The 17,354-nt window shown below is 41.8% G+C and overlaps 1 protein-coding gene across 1 annotated transcript in view; it reads left to right on the top strand.

Moving 5' to 3' along the window:
* The first annotated feature begins 10,865 nt into the window (after positions 1–10,865).
* Btaf1 (B-TFIID TATA-box binding protein associated factor 1) overlaps positions 10,866–17,354 on the top strand; it is an 89,927-nt gene continuing 83,438 nt past the window's right edge. Inside the window, exon 1 of the mRNA XM_027406332.2 lies at positions 10,866–11,146. Coding sequence (XP_027262133.1) covers positions 11,133–11,146 — 14 coding nt within the window. The 5' untranslated portion in view covers positions 10,866–11,132. The remainder of the gene's footprint in view (positions 11,147–17,354) is intronic.

The following is a 17,354-nucleotide window of genomic DNA, read 5'->3' as shown; positions in this document are numbered from 1 at the left end:
CTACTGAGTCATCTTGAAGGTGACTTTTTTTTTTCTTTTTTTGGTTTTTCGAGAGAGGGTTTCTCTGTGTGGCTTTGGAGCCTATCCTGACACTCACTCTGGAGGCCAGGCTGGCCTCAAACTCACAGAGATCTGCCTGCCTCTGCCTCCTGAGTGCTGGGATTAAAGGTGTGTGTCACCACTGCCCTGCTGTGATTTTTTTTTAATTTACAAGTTTTTTATGTAAAGTTTATAAAATGAAAGAGAGTTTTTCATCTTTTATTTATTTATTCGCTGTGCATGTGCTCAAATGCTACAGCACACTTGTGGAGGCCAGAAAACAAGTTTCAGAAATCTATTCTTCCTCCCAGTGTGTGGGTCTCAAGGCTTGAAGGACTGAACTCTGATGATCTGGCTTGGCAGCAAGTCCCTTCACTTGCTGAACCGTCTAGAAATAGGGCTTCATGTACCCAAGGCTGGCCTTGAGCTCACTGAGTATGTGATGGTGACTTGTATTTTAAGCAAAGTTATTTTGTAGCTTTGGGAGTTTATATTCACTCACTTTCACGCATAATATAAGTAATCTTTTTTTAATTTTTTTTTTATTTTAAGAGTTTATTGACAAGGGGCTGCTGAGGCCCATGTAAAGGTAGAAGAAGAAGACTGACTCCACCAAGTTAACTTGTGACCTCCATTCAGTCACAGTGACGCGTGTCCTTCCCCTCCCCACCACACACTAATAACGAAAGTGGTTTTGGCTTTATTGTGTTAAAGCATTTATTCCTTCAGGTCATGGGGACATTGTCAATAGCAGAGGACTTGCTTTGTGTGCCCAAGGCTTTCCAGTCTCCCGTCAGTACTGAAAAATATTTATTCCCTAATTTAATTTTGGTATTAATTATACTAGTCAGATTTTTTTAAAACATTATGTGTATGGGTGTTTTTTTTTTTAAGATTTATTTATTTATTATGTATACAACATTCTGCTTCCATGTATATCTGCACACCAGAAGAGGGCACCAGATCTCATAATGGATGGTTGTGAGCCACCATGTGGTTGCTGGGAATTGAACTCAGGACCTCTGGAAGAGCAGTCGGTGCTCTTAACTCTGAGCTATCTCTCCAGCCCCACTAGTCATATTTTTAATAAAAACAAATTGGTATCTAAGGCATTAAGAAACACAACCTCCAAACAGAAACGCTAGCACAAGTTTTGCAATTATCAGTGGATAATTAATGAATTTCACAGATGGAAACCCTTTCTAAATTTCTTTCTCAGAAAAATATTGTCACAGGTAAAGTACCAGAAGTAGTCACAGACTATTTTTTTCTGTTGCTCTGGTATTATCCAAGGCTGAATGACATTGGAATAGATTTTTTTTTTCCATCTAAAGAGTGCCATCTTGTGGCCTTGTGGTCTAGATTCACTAAAATTAACTAAACTAATGAGCTAGATACTCAGACTGAGCTTTGTTGTCAGAGGCACTGCTCCAAGAAGGAAAGCAAAGGGCATACGGATATGCTATACACATGAGAAAAGGCAAGGTAAGTTCAAAACCATGGTAAGTGAAGCAGGACACAAGAAGCCTGGTGGTTCATACCTGTAATTCCAACACCCTAAATGCTGAGGCAGGAGAATCAGATAGTCGAGGCTAGACCGGGCAGCACAGTGAGGCCTAGGCCAGCCTGAGGTGCAATAAGACCCTGTCTCAAAAACAAAGATAGACAGAAAGAAACCATAACATAAAACTTAGCAGTTTAGGGACTGGAGTGAAAAAAGGTTTACTGCTCTTTCAAAGAATGAGAATTTGGTTCCCAGAACCCTTATCAGGTAGCTCATAGCCAGCTGTTACTCCAGCTCTAGGTGGTCCATCACCCTCTTCTGTCCTTCGTGGGAAACTTTGCTCTCATGTACATACTGCCACATGAATACATACACATGAATAAAAAATAAAAATAAATCTTTCCAAGGGCGGTCCAATCCCAGAAGCCCTGGGCTCCTGTGGATCCAACCAGCTCTCCTTTCTCCAGCTCGATTGTTCCAGGTTCCTCTTGGCTGAGACCACTACTGGGAGGTGAGGTAGGGTAAGGCCTACACTGGGAGTGGTTTGTGGAACTTTCTCTTGCCATTCTTTTCTATTCTGTAGCTCTCAGGGAGCATGTTCTTGAGTGTTTGCATTTCACATGTGAGCACAGGGGCTTTTTTATTTTATTACTCTCCTCTGTTAATATCGTTCCATCATTTCACTGTTTCCTTCCTAGCCCTGACCTTCTTCCCTCTCCTTCCAACTGCATTCTAGCTGCCTCTTAAAAGGAAAGAGGTTGCAGGATTGGAGGAGGTGGGATGGAACCTTTTGAGTCCTATCTAAAGGCCTGTCTCCAGGTCAGCAGGCCCTGACTTGCTGCAGTCCCCCTAATATCTGATGGCAAAGGTTGGAGGTGTTGGGTCTGGTCTGGCCCTGGCCCCTGTACCTTAGCCCTGGGTGGCCAAGCAGAGGAGCATCTATACCTCTCAATAAGCACAAGCACCTTAGTTGTAACCTCACCTCCCAATCACAGATCCCAAAGCACAATCTCCTGGTAACTTGTCAAGTGGTCAAGCCTGCCAAGGTGAGGGCCTTGTAAGGGAGCAGCTTTCTGGTACTGAGCGGTCTTGCAGCACAAAGCCCATTGGTCCCAAAAACCTCAAGAGGTGGCCCTGGCTCCTGGGACTGAGGGGAGCTGGTGTCAAGTCAGGAGAGCAAACTAACTCACCAGGAGAATCAAAGACAGGGTTGTGTCTTATCCCAGGAGCCATCCCTGTGTCCCTCCCTGCACAGTCCCTACCCTGGGTATCCAGGAGGGTGTGATAAAATACCCCACCTAGCAGGGAAAACCACTAGGGGAAACCCAGTGGCTGCCCTCACATCCATCCATGCCTGTCACAGGACCAGGTCTCCTGAGAACTTGTGTAAAAGGCCAATGCCCTCATGGCCCAGAGCCAAGCTCCCACCCCTCCTGACCCACAAGGGAGATTGCACAGATTCCTGCCCTCTTTGAGTTCCTGTCCTGCTTCTTTCAATGATGGACTATGATATGGAAGTGTAAACCAAATAAACCCTTTCCTCCCCAGCTTGCTTTGGTCATAGTATTTCATCAAAGCAATAGAAACCCTAAGACAGTGTATGAGTGTTTTACCTACATGTATGTGTTGTTGATGTTTTTATTCTTAGGCTCTTTGAAGGACCTACTACCCAGTTCCCAAATAAATACATGGAGGCTTTTTCTTACTTATGAATACCCGACCTTAGCTTGACTTGTTTCTAGCCAACTTTTCTTAAATTATCCCACTTATCTTATGCCTCTGGGCCTTTATCTTCCTCTTACTTCTTTAACGTTACTTTCACTCTTACTCTCCGTGACTGGCTGTGTAGTTGGGTGGCTGGCCCCTGGAGTCCTCCTCTTCTCTTCTAGTTTCCTCTCCCCAGTTTTCTCCTCTACTTATTTTCTCTGCCTGCAAGGCCCGCCTATCTTTTCTCCTGCCTTGCTATTGGCTGTTCAGCTCTATATTTTTGGTTGTGAGCCTAGCCTTTAACGGCTGAACCATCTCTCCAGCCCTCAACTCTATATTAGACTAATCAGATGTTTTAGACAGGCAAAGTGTCACAACTTCACAGAGTTAAACAAATGTAACATAAAAGAACGGAACACATCTATGCATCATAAAAATGTTCCACAGCATAAACAAATATAATACATCTTTGGGTTTTTTGTTTGTTTGTTTTTTTGTTTTAAAGATTTTATTATGTATACAGTGTTCTGGCATGTATTCCTACATGCCAGAAGAGGGCACCAAATCTCATTGTAGATGGTTGTGAGCCACCATGTGGTTGCTGGGAATTGAACTCAAGACCTCTGGAAGAGCAGACAGTGCTCTTAACCTCTGAGCCATCTCTCCAGCCCCCAAATAAATCATTTTTTAAATTGATGGTCAGTAACTGTGCATGTTCAGCTATTGGCCAGTCAGCTTGTTTATGAAACCAATCATAGTGACATATATTCACACAGTGTACAGAGGATTATTCCACAGCAGTGTGAGCTGCCATGTGGGTGCTGGGCACCAAACCCAGGTCTTCTACAAGTGCTTTTTTTTTTCTCACACAATGAAAGGTTTGCAATAAGTGCTTTTAAGCAGCAAGTTGTCTCTTTGGAACGTAAATACTACTTTTTAATTAAATAAAAAAGTTAAATGTGTCTACTGATGGGGCTTGAGAGATGGCTCAGTGGTTAAGTGTGTTTACTACTCTTGAAGAGGACCTTAGTTTGGTTCCCAAGCTCTCCATAAGACACCTGTTAACTGCAGCTACAGGGGATCTCACACCCTCTTCTGGCCTCTGCAGGCACCTGCACTCACACACATATACTCACATGAGCATGTGTGCATGCACACACATACATACCTAAAAACCAAAACAACCTTAAAATTTTGTCTGGTGAAAGGGCTCAGCAGGCAAAGTGCATGCTTTACATTTTAGTAATAAATACTTAAAAATTAAATTTATTGTGTGTGTGCAGGTGAGAGGCATATGTGCTACAGAGTGTGTTGGATGTCAGAAGACAACTTTGTAAGGTGAGTTCTCTACTTTCATGTGGGTTCTTGGGACTAAACAGCTGGGTCATCTTGCTGGCCCAGTTCCCTTTTCTTAGTTTATAAAAAGGTAAAGTTGTTAATGACTTCAGTGATTAAGCCAGGAATGGTTATGCCTAAAACTTCAAAAGGCTGGGACAGGATGGCCACCAGTTTGAGGTCAGCCTGGGCTATTTTTTATTATTATTGTTGTTTTTGAGACAGGGTTTCTTTTCTTTCTTTCTTTCTTTCTTTCTTTCTTTCTTTCTTTCTTTCTTTCTTTTATGTATACAATATTCTGCCTCCATGTACACCTGCAGGCCAGAAGAGGGCACCAGATCTCATTATAGATGGTTGTGAACCACCATGTGGTTGCTGGGAATTGAACTCAGGACCTCTAGAACAGCAGCCAATGCTCTTAACCTCTGAGCCATCTCTCCAGCCCCGAGACAGGGTTTCTTTGTGTAGTTCTGCCTAGCTGTCCTGGAACTTGCTCTGTAGACCAGGTTGGCCTCAAACTCAGATACCTGCCTGCCTCTTCCTCATAACTGTATGCAATTAAATGCCTGCTCAGACTAGGCTATCTAATGCTACTTCACCTCAAATTTAGACAAAAGGGGCTGGAGAGATGGCTCAGCTGTTAAAGGCTAGGCTCACAACCAAAAACATAAATTTAGACAAAAGATAGTATCTAAATCTATCTATCTATCTATCTATCTATCTATCTATCTATCTATCTATCTACCTACCTACCTACCTACCTACCTACCTACCTATCTATCTATTTATTTTTGGTTTTATCGAGACAAGGTTTCTCTGTATAACAGTCTTGGCTGTCCTGGAACTCTATTTGTAGACCAGGCTAGCCTTGAACTCACTAAGATCTGCCTGCCTCTGCCTTCCAACTGCTGGGATTATAGGCGTGCACCACCACCGCCAGCTTTAAACTTATTTATTAAAGATAAAAAGATAATAGAAGTAATTTCTATTACTTCTTTCACATTCCATTTTCTTCTCTATTCAGCTTCCTTCCTGGGGTAATGATTATGTTATAAGCCTGGGGTGAATTCTTTTAACCCACTTGTAATAAAATAATTCTACACTTGTTAATACCCATATATGTAAAAACTCACACTAACTATAGTTACTGTACTTTTATGGCTATTAATTAAAATTGGGAAAGCCTAAATATTAACTGTTCTGGATTTTCATGTACTGGAAATATAATATTAGTTTAGCAAATTTATAGACCACTGTGGATTCTAAGTTCAAAGACAGCCTGTGCTACACTGTAAGACTCTCTCAAAAATAAATAAAGGAAGAAAGAAAGAAAGGAAGAAAGGAAGAAAGAAAGAAAGAAAGAAAGAAAGGAAGGAAGAAAGGGGGATGAAGAGACAGGTCACTTGGGAAGGTGTCTGACATGCAAAGTGTGAAGATTTGAGTTCAGATCTCTGAACCCATGTAAAACCTGACTTGGTACCACATCTGTAATCCTGGCACTCCTATGGCAAGAGAGGCTGAGAAAGGAGAATTCCCAAAGTTGGTAGACCAGCTAGCCTGGCATATAAAGCAGCAAAAAAACATTGTTTCAAACAAGATGATAGTCAAGGACTGATATCCAGGGTTGCTCTTGGACCTAAATGCATGGAGAGCAGGGCAGAGAGGGGGAGACACACACACCAATTTAAAAAAAAAGTAGTGAGCAAGTAACATATAACATACAAATAACTTATAGCCTGGAGGTGGTGGCATACATCTTTAATCCCAGTGCTCAGGAGGCAGAGGCAGTCAGATTTCTGAGTTCGAGGCCAGCCTGGTCTACAGAGTGAGTTCTGAGACAGCCAGGGCTACACTGAGAAACCCTGTTTCAAAAAAGAAAAAACAAAAATTAAAAACTTACAAAATTATACTCTGGATACATATATATTTATAAAAGCTCAAACTTCACAGTGACAGCTATGTTTGGCATAGTACAGGGGAGGACCATTGGATGAGAGAGGAGTAAAGGATAATTTTAACTATAATTTTGTAGAAATTTATCTAAAGCACTATAGTAAAGTATTAAAATATTTTGAATTTTTCTTTGTAACTTATAACTTGTCCATAGGTCCTATTTATTCACTTTACATTTTTGGTACTCTATTATAAAATTAGAGGTAATTACATGGATAGGAAACTATGGATTCAGACCATTTCCAGGTTTTCTATGTAGTAAACAGTTGTTACAGCTAATTTTCTTTTTTTTCTTTTTCTTTTTATTTTTTCTTTCTTTTTTTTTTTTTTTTGAGACAGGGTTTCACTATGTAGCAATGCCTGGCCTGGAACTTGCTATGTAGACCAGGTGTGTAGGTGTGGGAGTGGCACATGAGTGAGGGTCAGATCTTGTAGGAGTTGGTACTATATTTCCACTACATGATACTCAGGGATTGAACTCAGGTTAGGCTTGGTGGCAAATGCCTTCACTCACCATCTTTCCAGTCCTCAGTCAACATCTTTGTAGGTATAATCTCCAGGAAAAAGAGTGTGTTTCTACAGCCATTATCTTTAAATTGGGGATATATGGATCTTTAAGACATGTCTAGGTCTAGTAGTGTCACAGACCACAAAACTATAAATATATTTGACTAAAGATCATTGACCTAGAAGCTGCTGGGGTGTGGCATTATAAAAGCTGTATACACTAGATTGCTTTTCAATCCCCAAACCTGTAATTTAGACAACCACACTGCCAAAATTTGTAAACTAGTGTTGTTATCCCCATTTCACAGAAATTAAGTAACAGAAATTAAGACACAGAAATTAAGTAACAAAAGGAATAATCAGGGATGGAAGTTTAGCTCAGTGCCACAGCAAGTGTCTAGCATGCCCTGGATTACATCACCTGCACTGCCATGAGCACCAAAGGTCATCATGTTAATAGTTTTGAGTGCTTACTGTGGCAGACACTTGGTTAATTGTTTGTGCATTCTCATTTAGTCTCCACCAACTCTGAGTACCATTATTTTCTTCACTTCCCAGATGTAGAAATGAAGCTTAGTGAGATAAAACTTCTTTGGACACATAACTGTCAAGTGTGAGAAAGGACTTAAAATAAGTCAGTCTAGCTGGGTGGTGGTCGTGCAAACTTTCAATCCCAGCCCTTGGGAGACAGAGGCAGGTGGATCTCTAAATTTGAGGCTAGCCTGCTCTACAGAGCTAGTTCCAGGATAGCTAGGGCTACACAGAGCAACCTGTCTTGAAAAAAAATCAAAACCAAAACCAAGAAAGAAAAAAAAAGTCAGTCCTACATTAATATGTAGGACCATTTGACAATTACATATTTGTACAAGTCGAAGGGGCTGGAGACATGACTCAGTAGTTAAGAGCACATACACTCTTCAGAGGACCTGAGTTTGATTCTCAGGAGGCTCCTAACCATCTGTAACTTCAGCTCCAGGAGGATCAGATACTCTGGCCTCTGTGGGCCCGGGCTACACAAAAATAATTAAAAAAATAAATTGATTATCTTTGGAAAAAAATAGCCCAAGTTGATAACAATAGTCCTTTGCTTTCTCAGAAGCTTAGAATATAGATCTATGTATCTTTGATATTAAAGAGAAACATTTTTAAAAATGTAAATCAGATCAGTGTAGTTTTTTTTTTTTTTTTACTCTTTTGGGGGGCCTGCCACCCAGTTCCCAAATAAATAGTCTTATTCTTATAAATGCCCAGTCTTAGCTTGGCTTGTTTCTAGCTAGCTCTTCATAAATTATCCCATCTTTTTGCCTCTGAGCTTTTATCTTTCTCTATTCTATATAGTCTCTTTCCTTCTTACTCTGTTGCTGGTTGTGTCGCTGGGTAGGCTGGACTCTGATGTCCTTTCCTCCTTTTCTAACTCCCTGATCTTCTCTCAGATTTCTCCTTTTTATTCTCTCTGCTTGACAGCCCCTCCTCTCCCTCTCCTGCCTGGCTCTTTGCCGTTCAGCTCTTTATTAGATCAATCAGGTGTTTTAGACAGGCAATGTAAAACAGGTTCACAGAGTTAAACAAATGCAACACATCTTTTCATCATTAAACAAATGTTCCACAGCATAAACAAATATAACACATCTTAAAATTATATTCTATTTTTTTAAATTTAACTTTATTTTGCATGGGTGCATGGGTATGAAGATGTCAGATACCTTGCAACTGGAGTTACAGACAGTTGTGAGCTATCATGTGGGTGCTGGGAATTGAACGCAGGTCCTCTGGAAGAACAGTCAGTGTTCTTAACCCCTGAGCCATCTCTCCAGCCCCTGAAATAATATTCTGTAACAGATCATTTCACTCTTTTTCTTAAAACCCTCTTTACTACACCTAGTATAAAAATCAAGTTCCTTACTTACAAGTGCCTTTACCCCTCCCATCAGAATGGGCTAATCTTAGGTGTGCACGAAAGCTAGAGAGCTCCCAGGATCTTCATACAGCTAGCCACTCTTGCCATATAGTTATCAATTTAAACACCTTAGATTTTCCCCTAATCACCTAGTTGAGATCTCTGTCACTCTGCTTTCCAAGAATTCTGTTTTATGTACTAGGAAAACATTTCTGCATTTATGTTGACTTTTTTTTTTAATGGTTTTTCGAGACAGGGTTTCTCTGTGTAGCTTTGGAGCCTATCCTGGCACTCACTCTGGAGACTAGGCTGGCCTCGAACTCACAGAGATCCGCCTGCCTCTGCCTCCTGAGTGCTGGGATTAAAGGTGTGCGCCACCAACTGCCCTGCTTATGTTGACTTTTTTTCAACCCCTTTTTTCATTTACATGAGATTTTGCCTACATGATTCTATACATACCACATGTATGTTTCATGTCCACATAAGTCAAAAGGCATCAGATCCCCTGGATCTGCATATTACAGATGGCTGTGAGCCACCCTGTGGATGCTGGGAAGTGAATCTAGGTCCTCTGAATGAATGGAAATTTCTTGTTTTGTTTTTTTGAGACAGGGTTTCTCTTGTAGTCTTGGCTGTCTTGGAACTCCCACAGATCTGCCTGCCTCTGCCTCCTGAGTACTAGGATTAAAGGTGTGTGGTACCACTGCCCGCCTGCAAAATAATTATTACTGTCTTGGAGCTAGACAATTATTCAAACTTTTAGAGCTTACTTTCCTCATTTGTAAAGTCAAGATTAAAACTTCTTTTACAGGCTGAGGATGTAAGTCAGTGATAAAGCACTAGCCAAGAGCATGTGAAGTCCTGAGTTCTAGCCCTGGCACCATCACATCACCATAACAAACTGGTAACATATCACATTATTTACAGCATCGCCTTGTAATTGTAGGAAATAATGTAAGCCCTCCGCATAGAACTTTAACAGGCACTTGCTTTATTTCTTCCCATACATGCTTACTTCATAGTTCATCAAGTTCTTGAGTTTTTCTAAATACATGACCTCATTTTATTTTCACAGCCTTCTACAGTGCTTCTCATCTTACAGAGATGACAATCCTAAGGACTGAGACATAAGTTCTAAAAAGGTAATGAGAGGCCAATGGGCATGTTTTACAAGCGGAGGAGTGACATGGCTTGTGCCTTTTGAAGATTGATCTGCCAGTGGCCAATAAACTGGGCTTGCCGAAACTAGAGAAACACTAGTTTGACTCCTGGCATAAAAGTACATTTTAAGGTGGTAAGAGGCCCAGTCGGCAACAGAGGAGTGTGTAGAAGGAAGCAGAAGGCAGGCAGGCAGAGAGGGAGGAAGAGAGGGAAGAATTCGGGAGGTAGGCCTGGTAAAATCATGGGCCGTCCCTGCATTCATGCAGCACTTCTGGCAAATACTGGTATACACTTGAGCCTCGCTCCCCTCCTCGTCGCGGAACCACTGCAAATTCTTGCCCTGGGCATCTCTAGGGAGCCCAGACTGACCTCCAATTTCACAATCTGCTGCCTCAGCCTCCCGGGTACTAGGATTATAGGCGTGCACCACCCCACCCAGCCCTTTGCAGGTCTCCCTCGACTTCACCCCGCCCAAAGCATCGCGACCCGAGTTCGTTCCTCTCTGGGAACAGCCTAGAGGGGTAGGGTCAGGATGGAAGGACTTAGAATCCGAGGTAATCATCTTCCTGCTCTGGCAAACAGAGACCTCTTCTCTCTTCCCTCCGTAATCTCAATCCCGTCCAGATCCGCACCGCGAAACCGCTCCAGGTGCGGCCGGACGCAGCGGGGGCTCCGAGAGAGCAGGCCGACAGCGCGCCGCCCCACGTGCCGATGACGTCACTTCCGGCGCACTGACGCCGAGTCCGGCGTCCCGACGTTTGCGTCAGCAGAGAGCGGGGCTGGGGGCACCGGGTTTGAAGTGCTGCGGGTCAGAGCGGCGCCGCCTCCGCCCGTGTGAAGGACCCCGGCCGCGTTGGAGACGAGCTCGGGTGGGCGGCCCATGCCCGAAGGCCCGTGCGGGCCGCGACACGCCGCGCCGCCCGCTGCCCTGCGCCCGACGGCCTGGGCCTGCGCCGCTCTGCTCGGGAAACGAGCGCCCCAGCGGCGCGGCGTGTAGCTCCCGGGAGTTGCGAACCGCCGGCGCCGGCCATGGCGGTCTCCAGGTGGGTGTCGCCGCCGGCCAGCTAACGGGGAGCGCGCGTGGGCACGGCTGCCGGCTGCCGGCTGCCGGCTCCTGGCGTCTCAGCGCGGGGCAGCAACGCAGCTCTTCCCGAGTTCGCCCCTCGGCTGGCGGGCGCTTTGGGCTCGGGTTACTCGGCGAAATGGCTCAAGAAAGGCTTTTCCTCGTCAAGTGTGACTCCTTGTCGCGTTCGAGCTGGCTTTTTTCCTTTTTCCTTCACTACGTTTCTCTTCTGTGGTTTCTCTTCCCTCTTTGAATCGTAGGCGAGTCTCTCTCTCTCTCTTCGTGTCTAAGTCTGACCCCGAACCACCATTTCACGGCAAAACTTGGTGGTAACTATCGAAGGAGGGGGGAGGTTGAAATACTGTTATCCGAGAGACCATCTGGTTATACTAAATTTAAAACATTTACAGCGTTAAGGGTATAGCCTTTCTTATTTTTTTTTAAAGGTATAATTCCTCCTTTTGTTTGGCACTAAGCATTCCGTCATCAGCGTGTAGTCTTAAACAGATGACTATTTTAGCATCCCTCCCCCCCCACCCGCAAGAGATATAGATCTTAAATTATTGTAAAATTGTGCCCACTGTGGGGAAGTCCAAGAAAATTGTAGAAAAACTTACAAGTATTTAACTTATATAGCTTCTGATAATAGAACCGGTTGGGAAACTTGGAAATGATTTTGGTGTCCCGTTGACATTTAAGCAGAGGATAGGCTCTGTGTTTAGTCAAAAGAGTACCAAGTTCTTTAGGGGTGATGAAGTAACTTAAATGAGAATTGAGTCCTTTTCGCCATATGGACTGAAGGAGGTAAATGATGAAAATAAACAGCTTTCACTCCTTTTTCTGCAATTAGTTGAACACATTCCTTTGAGTACAGTATGTGCTGAAGTTTTCTCTTATAACAAAAGATTAACCCATCCCTCAAACTCCCTAGGTAACTGATGAAATAGTCTGTGGGAGAAACTCATGGGAGTTGAGTAAAGGGGGTTGCTAAGTACCAGTAGTACGGGACATCTAATTTTTATTTCATAAGCAGATTCATCCACTCTGTGGGAGAAAGATTTTTATTTCAGCACCTATAAAACTGCTTTAAGAGAATACAAGTGGCATTTCTTTTTTTCTGCAAATACAGATAACTTTATCTTATAATTTATCTTCTATGTAAATGGGGAAATATATACAAAAGAAATATGTTGCTACATAAACAATATAACATTCCCCGCCCTCCTAGGAGTCTCATGTAGCTCAGCTGCAATTCAAAAGGATCTACCACCTTCTGGTTCTGGGACTAGAGTTGTGGTGTCTGTTGCTTTGCCTTATCAGGCCTTTCTAGTTTAAGGGAATTAGTACTTCCTTTCATAAAGTAGGTGTATATTTTTGTACAATGTTGGAAAGCTTTATAGAGACAAAATGACAGTGCTTAAAAAGACTTCTCTCTTCTTTGCTTAACACTAATCTATTGACCCACGTTTAGGACACCCAATTTTTGAAAGAATGAGTGGGCTTTGAAGGCTTTTTGTCCTCATTGTTTGATTTCACAGAGTAGTGCTTTCTGTTTCTGTATTTTTTTTCCCCTATTCACTGCCAAAATTATAGTCAGTCTTATTTATAAAAGCTGTTCTGTGCTTGGCTTACTAATGTCAGTTCAAGCAAACACTTTGGGATACCTTGTTTGTGTGTGTGTGTGTTGAGGGGGGGTTGTTGGACGTTTAAAAATATTTGTGGATTCAATTTGAAAGTCAAACTTTGTAGTTTCAGGTATGAATGACCTCATGCACTCGGCATATGTCTGTGCTAAATATTTAAGCTTCATTTTTCTCTTGGTATTGTGGAAGTGGAGGCTCATTTAAGTACTTTTATGTAGGCAGAAGATAGTTTGAGAAATGGAAATCATATGCCAGAATCGAATTAAAATTATTTTTGCACCGGACAGTGGTCTCGCACGCCTTTAACCCCAGCACTCGGAGGCAAAGGCAGGCGGATCTCTGTTAAGTTCGAGACTAGCCCAGTCTACAAGAACTAGCTCCAGGACAGCCTCCAAAGCCACAGAGAAACCCTGTGTCGAACCCCTACTCCAATATATATAGTCTCTCTCTCTCTCTCTCTCTCTCTATATATATATATATATATATAATATATATATATATATAGTGTCAATGTGTATAACTATAGAGAAACTTTAGCTTTTATATAACATTTCTAGCAGGAAATAAGTGGTACTATTGTTCCTTCCTTTGTGAGGAAATCTGGAATAGTCTTTGACTCTTCTGTCTTTTCCATTCCCTCTATCCTGCCAGTCACTAAATCCAATCCTACCCTGTCTTTTTAAACTTTCTGCAGCCAGTTTTTTTGTTTTTCTGTATTTGTCACAGTCATCTATGCTCTATCGTCTAGTCCAAGACATCTGCAACAGCAACCCCTCCATTTTTTTTTTTTTTCTTTAGAAAAGGGATTTTCTTCTGGCTCATTTTGAGGGTAAAGTTGATCGTAGTGGAGAAGGCATATGTGATCACGAGACAGCTGGCCACACTGCATTCACAGTTAGGAAGCAAAAAGAAATGCATCTCTATTTTATTCTTCCTTTCTATTTTTTTTGAAAGGCATCTCTTTAAAAAATATTTTTGTGAGTGATGTTTGTGTTGAATGTACATGTGGAGGATAGAGAACAACTTTTGGAGTCATTTTTCTCCTTTCTACCTTGAGTCCCAGGGATAGAACTCAGGTTGTGAGGTCCACCTGTCAAATGCCTTCACCTGCAGAAGCAGGTGAAGCAGCAGATTGATCCGGCCAGCTCACAACAGCCTCTTCCTCGTTCTTGTGCCCTCCGATATCTAATTTATTCATCACTTCAGATGTATTATTTGCTAATATGCAAATTTTAATGCTATTATTTTTCTGCTTAAAACTTACTAGCTTTCTGTTGCCTTAGGATAAAGTCCAAATTCCCAAACTTCTTGTAGATCTCTAGGTTCTTGCTTCATTTTTGTATCAAGCTCTCTGCACTTACATCCCTCCCTCACTTTTATCTTCCTTCCCCAGAATGTTTTTACCTCCCATTCTTTATTTCTGGAACACGTATCTTCCCATCTCAAATCTTACTCATTATAGTCTTAGTTGTACCTCAATGCCTACATATCACTTTGTTCAGGAAGCCTTCTTCCTGAGTTTTACTTATGCTATTTAGGGTTTCTTTTTTCTTTTTGGAGACAGGGGTCTCAATGTAGTGCCCAAGCTATTCTTACTTCCATTTCCCATAATTGAGACCACAGGTATGTGCCACTTTCTCAGCCACAGGTTTTTGTTGTTTGGTTATACTGGGGATTGAACTCAAGAGACTTGTGAATACTAGGCAAATATTTTACCACTGAATTAGAACTGAATTTACAGTACCCCAGGCTGGCCTGCAACTAGCTATCAGCTTGTCCCTCCCTCTGGAGAGCTAGGTTTATAGTACACTAATAGGTCAGGCACTTAGCTTTGCTTTTTTTGTTGTTGCTGGTAAGAAAAACATTTACTTTAGCTTTGCATATTTATATTATATGTGGTTATAAAAATAATAGGTTATAGTTTAAAATATTTTATTAGTTTTAATTAGGTGTATGTTTATACCTGTATATGATATAGGGTATGAGCATGTGAGTGCAGGTGACCTTGAAGGCTAGAGGCATCATATTCCCTGGAGCTGGGGTTAGTTTATTGTGAATGTACTGACATGAGTGCTGGCTATTTAACTCTGGTCCTCTGGAAGAACAGGAAAGTGCTTTTTTTTTTTTTAAGATTTATTTATTTTATTTATGAGTGCTTTATTTGCATGTACACCTGCATGTCAGAAGAGGGCATCAGATCCCATTATAGATGGTTGTGAGAACTACCATGTGGTTGCTGGAAATTGAACTCAGGACCTTTGGAAGAGGAGCCAGTGCTCTAAACTTCAGAGCCCAGGATCATGCTTTTAAAAATAAATCATCAAGCTGGGAGGTGGTTGTACACACCTTTACTCCCAGCACTTGGGAGGCAGAGGCAGGCTATCCTCATCTACAGAGTGAGTTCCAGGACAGCCAGGACAACACAGAGAAACCCTGTCTCAAAAAACAACAAGCAAACAAAAAGCATCGTAGTTGTTTTAAATAAGTCCTGTTATAACATGGCTTTTTCTGATGTAAACCGTATAATCTAACCCTGCATTTCATATGATCAAAAATTTTGATTCTGCTTGTATTGTTATAAGGATTAGCTTTATTGTACTAAGACTGTGGCAAGGTGTGAGCTTTCAGTCTGTGGATGAAGATATGAATCTTGCATAAATGAGTCTTTAAGATTGCAAACTTAGGCAGAGGTTGAAATTTTTTGTAAAATTCAGCAAGATATCACTGGAAGATAGTGTCTTCTTTAGGTGCTTGCAAGAAAGAATATATATGTCAAAATTTAAAACAATTTAACGGTTTAACTGCTGTTAAAATGTGGATTCTGGAAAGTCAACTAAACTAACTTATTACGTGATTTTGTCCCATAAACTTTTACACTCCCCCACCCCCAACCAAAGTACTTGTTAAGAGCTTGTGGTGTTGCTTGTAAACAGTCATACTTGCTAAATCTTTGAATTCCATCTTCTTGCTTTGTGAAACACTCTTCTGTTATATCTTTTACTTAGTGAGAATTAGAACAGAAAAGGCTACCTTGGTGGGTTTGGTAAGGCTTATTCACTGATAGTGATTCTGTAACTGTTAGGTTCTAAGTTTAACCTAGATTTGCCATTTTTTGAGATTTGGTCTTGCTTATGTAGCCAAAGCCAAAGTCCAGTTGGTGGCCCTCTTCTCTCAACCTCCTGACTGTTGGGCTTACAGGCATGTACCACCTCGCCCTGCTTAATGTAGGTTAGAAAATATTGCGTGTGTGATACACACTTACCTAAAGGGCAGTTTGAAGGAGTCAGTTCTCTTTCACCTAGAGAGAGAGAGAGAGAGAGAGAGAGAGAGAGAGAGAGAGAGAGAATGTGTGTGTGTGTGGGTGGGTGGGTGGTGGTGGTGGTGGTGGTGTTTGAACTCAGGTTATCAGGCTTAGCAGAAGTGTCTTTACTAGATAAGCTATTTTGACAGTCCTGATGTAAATTTATAAAAAGGATTGTTTTTGGTACAGTTGTCTGTTTATGCCATAACTGATTGAGTTGACTGTACAGTAATATTTTCCTATTAGCCAGGCAAGTTTTTTTTCTTGATTTGTTGTTTCAAAAATGTAGTTTTTAGGGCTGGAGAGATGGCTCAGAGGTTAAGAGCACTGACTGCTCTTCCAGAGGTCCTGAGCTCAATTCCCAGCAACCACATGATGGCTCACAACCATCTGTAATGAGATCTGGTGCCCTCTTCTGGAGTGCAGATATACATGGAAGCAGAATGTTGTATACATAATAAATAAATAAAATCTTCAAAAAAATGTAGTTTTTATTATTTTTCTCCAACTTATGCATAAAAGCTAATGTCGAAAGTATTCTGACAACATTGAGGATTTATTTTAGAAGCCCCTCTCCTCAATCTATGAATTGGAAGTGATATAGCTAGTGAAGATTTAGGGAGGACAAAAGGTAAACATGTCTTTTAACAAATTGTTACATAGGAACAGAACTTTTGCTCAGTCTTGCTAATTCTCACTACACTGCTAACACTTCAGAGAAACATTGTATCTTTAGGCCTATTCTACAAGTAAGAGGAAGTGTTACCTCCCATCCCCATCGCCACCCCCATAAACTGGTGGCTTGGAGCCATCTGAGTTTGCTTTCTCAGTGCTGAGCTTACATGCTGACAAAAGGAAGTTCCTTGATGTGGGAAAGTGCTAAGGACAGGGGAAATAATTACTTATGCCTGCTCCTCCTCCTCCCTTACTAATTTTAGCCTTTAAAAAATTGACAGGGAGCTGGACAGTGGTGATGCACTCCTTAAATCCCAGCACTCTGGAGGCAGGTGGATTTTTGAGTCTGAGGCCAGTGTGGTCTATGGAATGAGTTCCAGGACAGCCAGGGCTATACAGAGAAACCTTCTCTCAAGAGAAAAGAAAAGGAAAGAAAAAAGAAAAATTGGGTCAGACAGTGGTGGCTCACACCGTTAATCCTAGCACCCAGGAAGCAGAGACAGCTGGATCCCTGTGAGTTTGAGACCAGCCTGTTTCTACAGAGTGAGACAGCCAGGACTGTTTCACAG

Source organism: Cricetulus griseus, chromosome 3, assembly GCF_003668045.3.
Source record: "Cricetulus griseus strain 17A/GY chromosome 3, alternate assembly CriGri-PICRH-1.0, whole genome shotgun sequence".
Taxonomy (NCBI): domain Eukaryota; kingdom Metazoa; phylum Chordata; class Mammalia; order Rodentia; family Cricetidae; genus Cricetulus; species Cricetulus griseus.
This window is presented reverse-complemented; position numbering and strand designations above follow the sequence as displayed.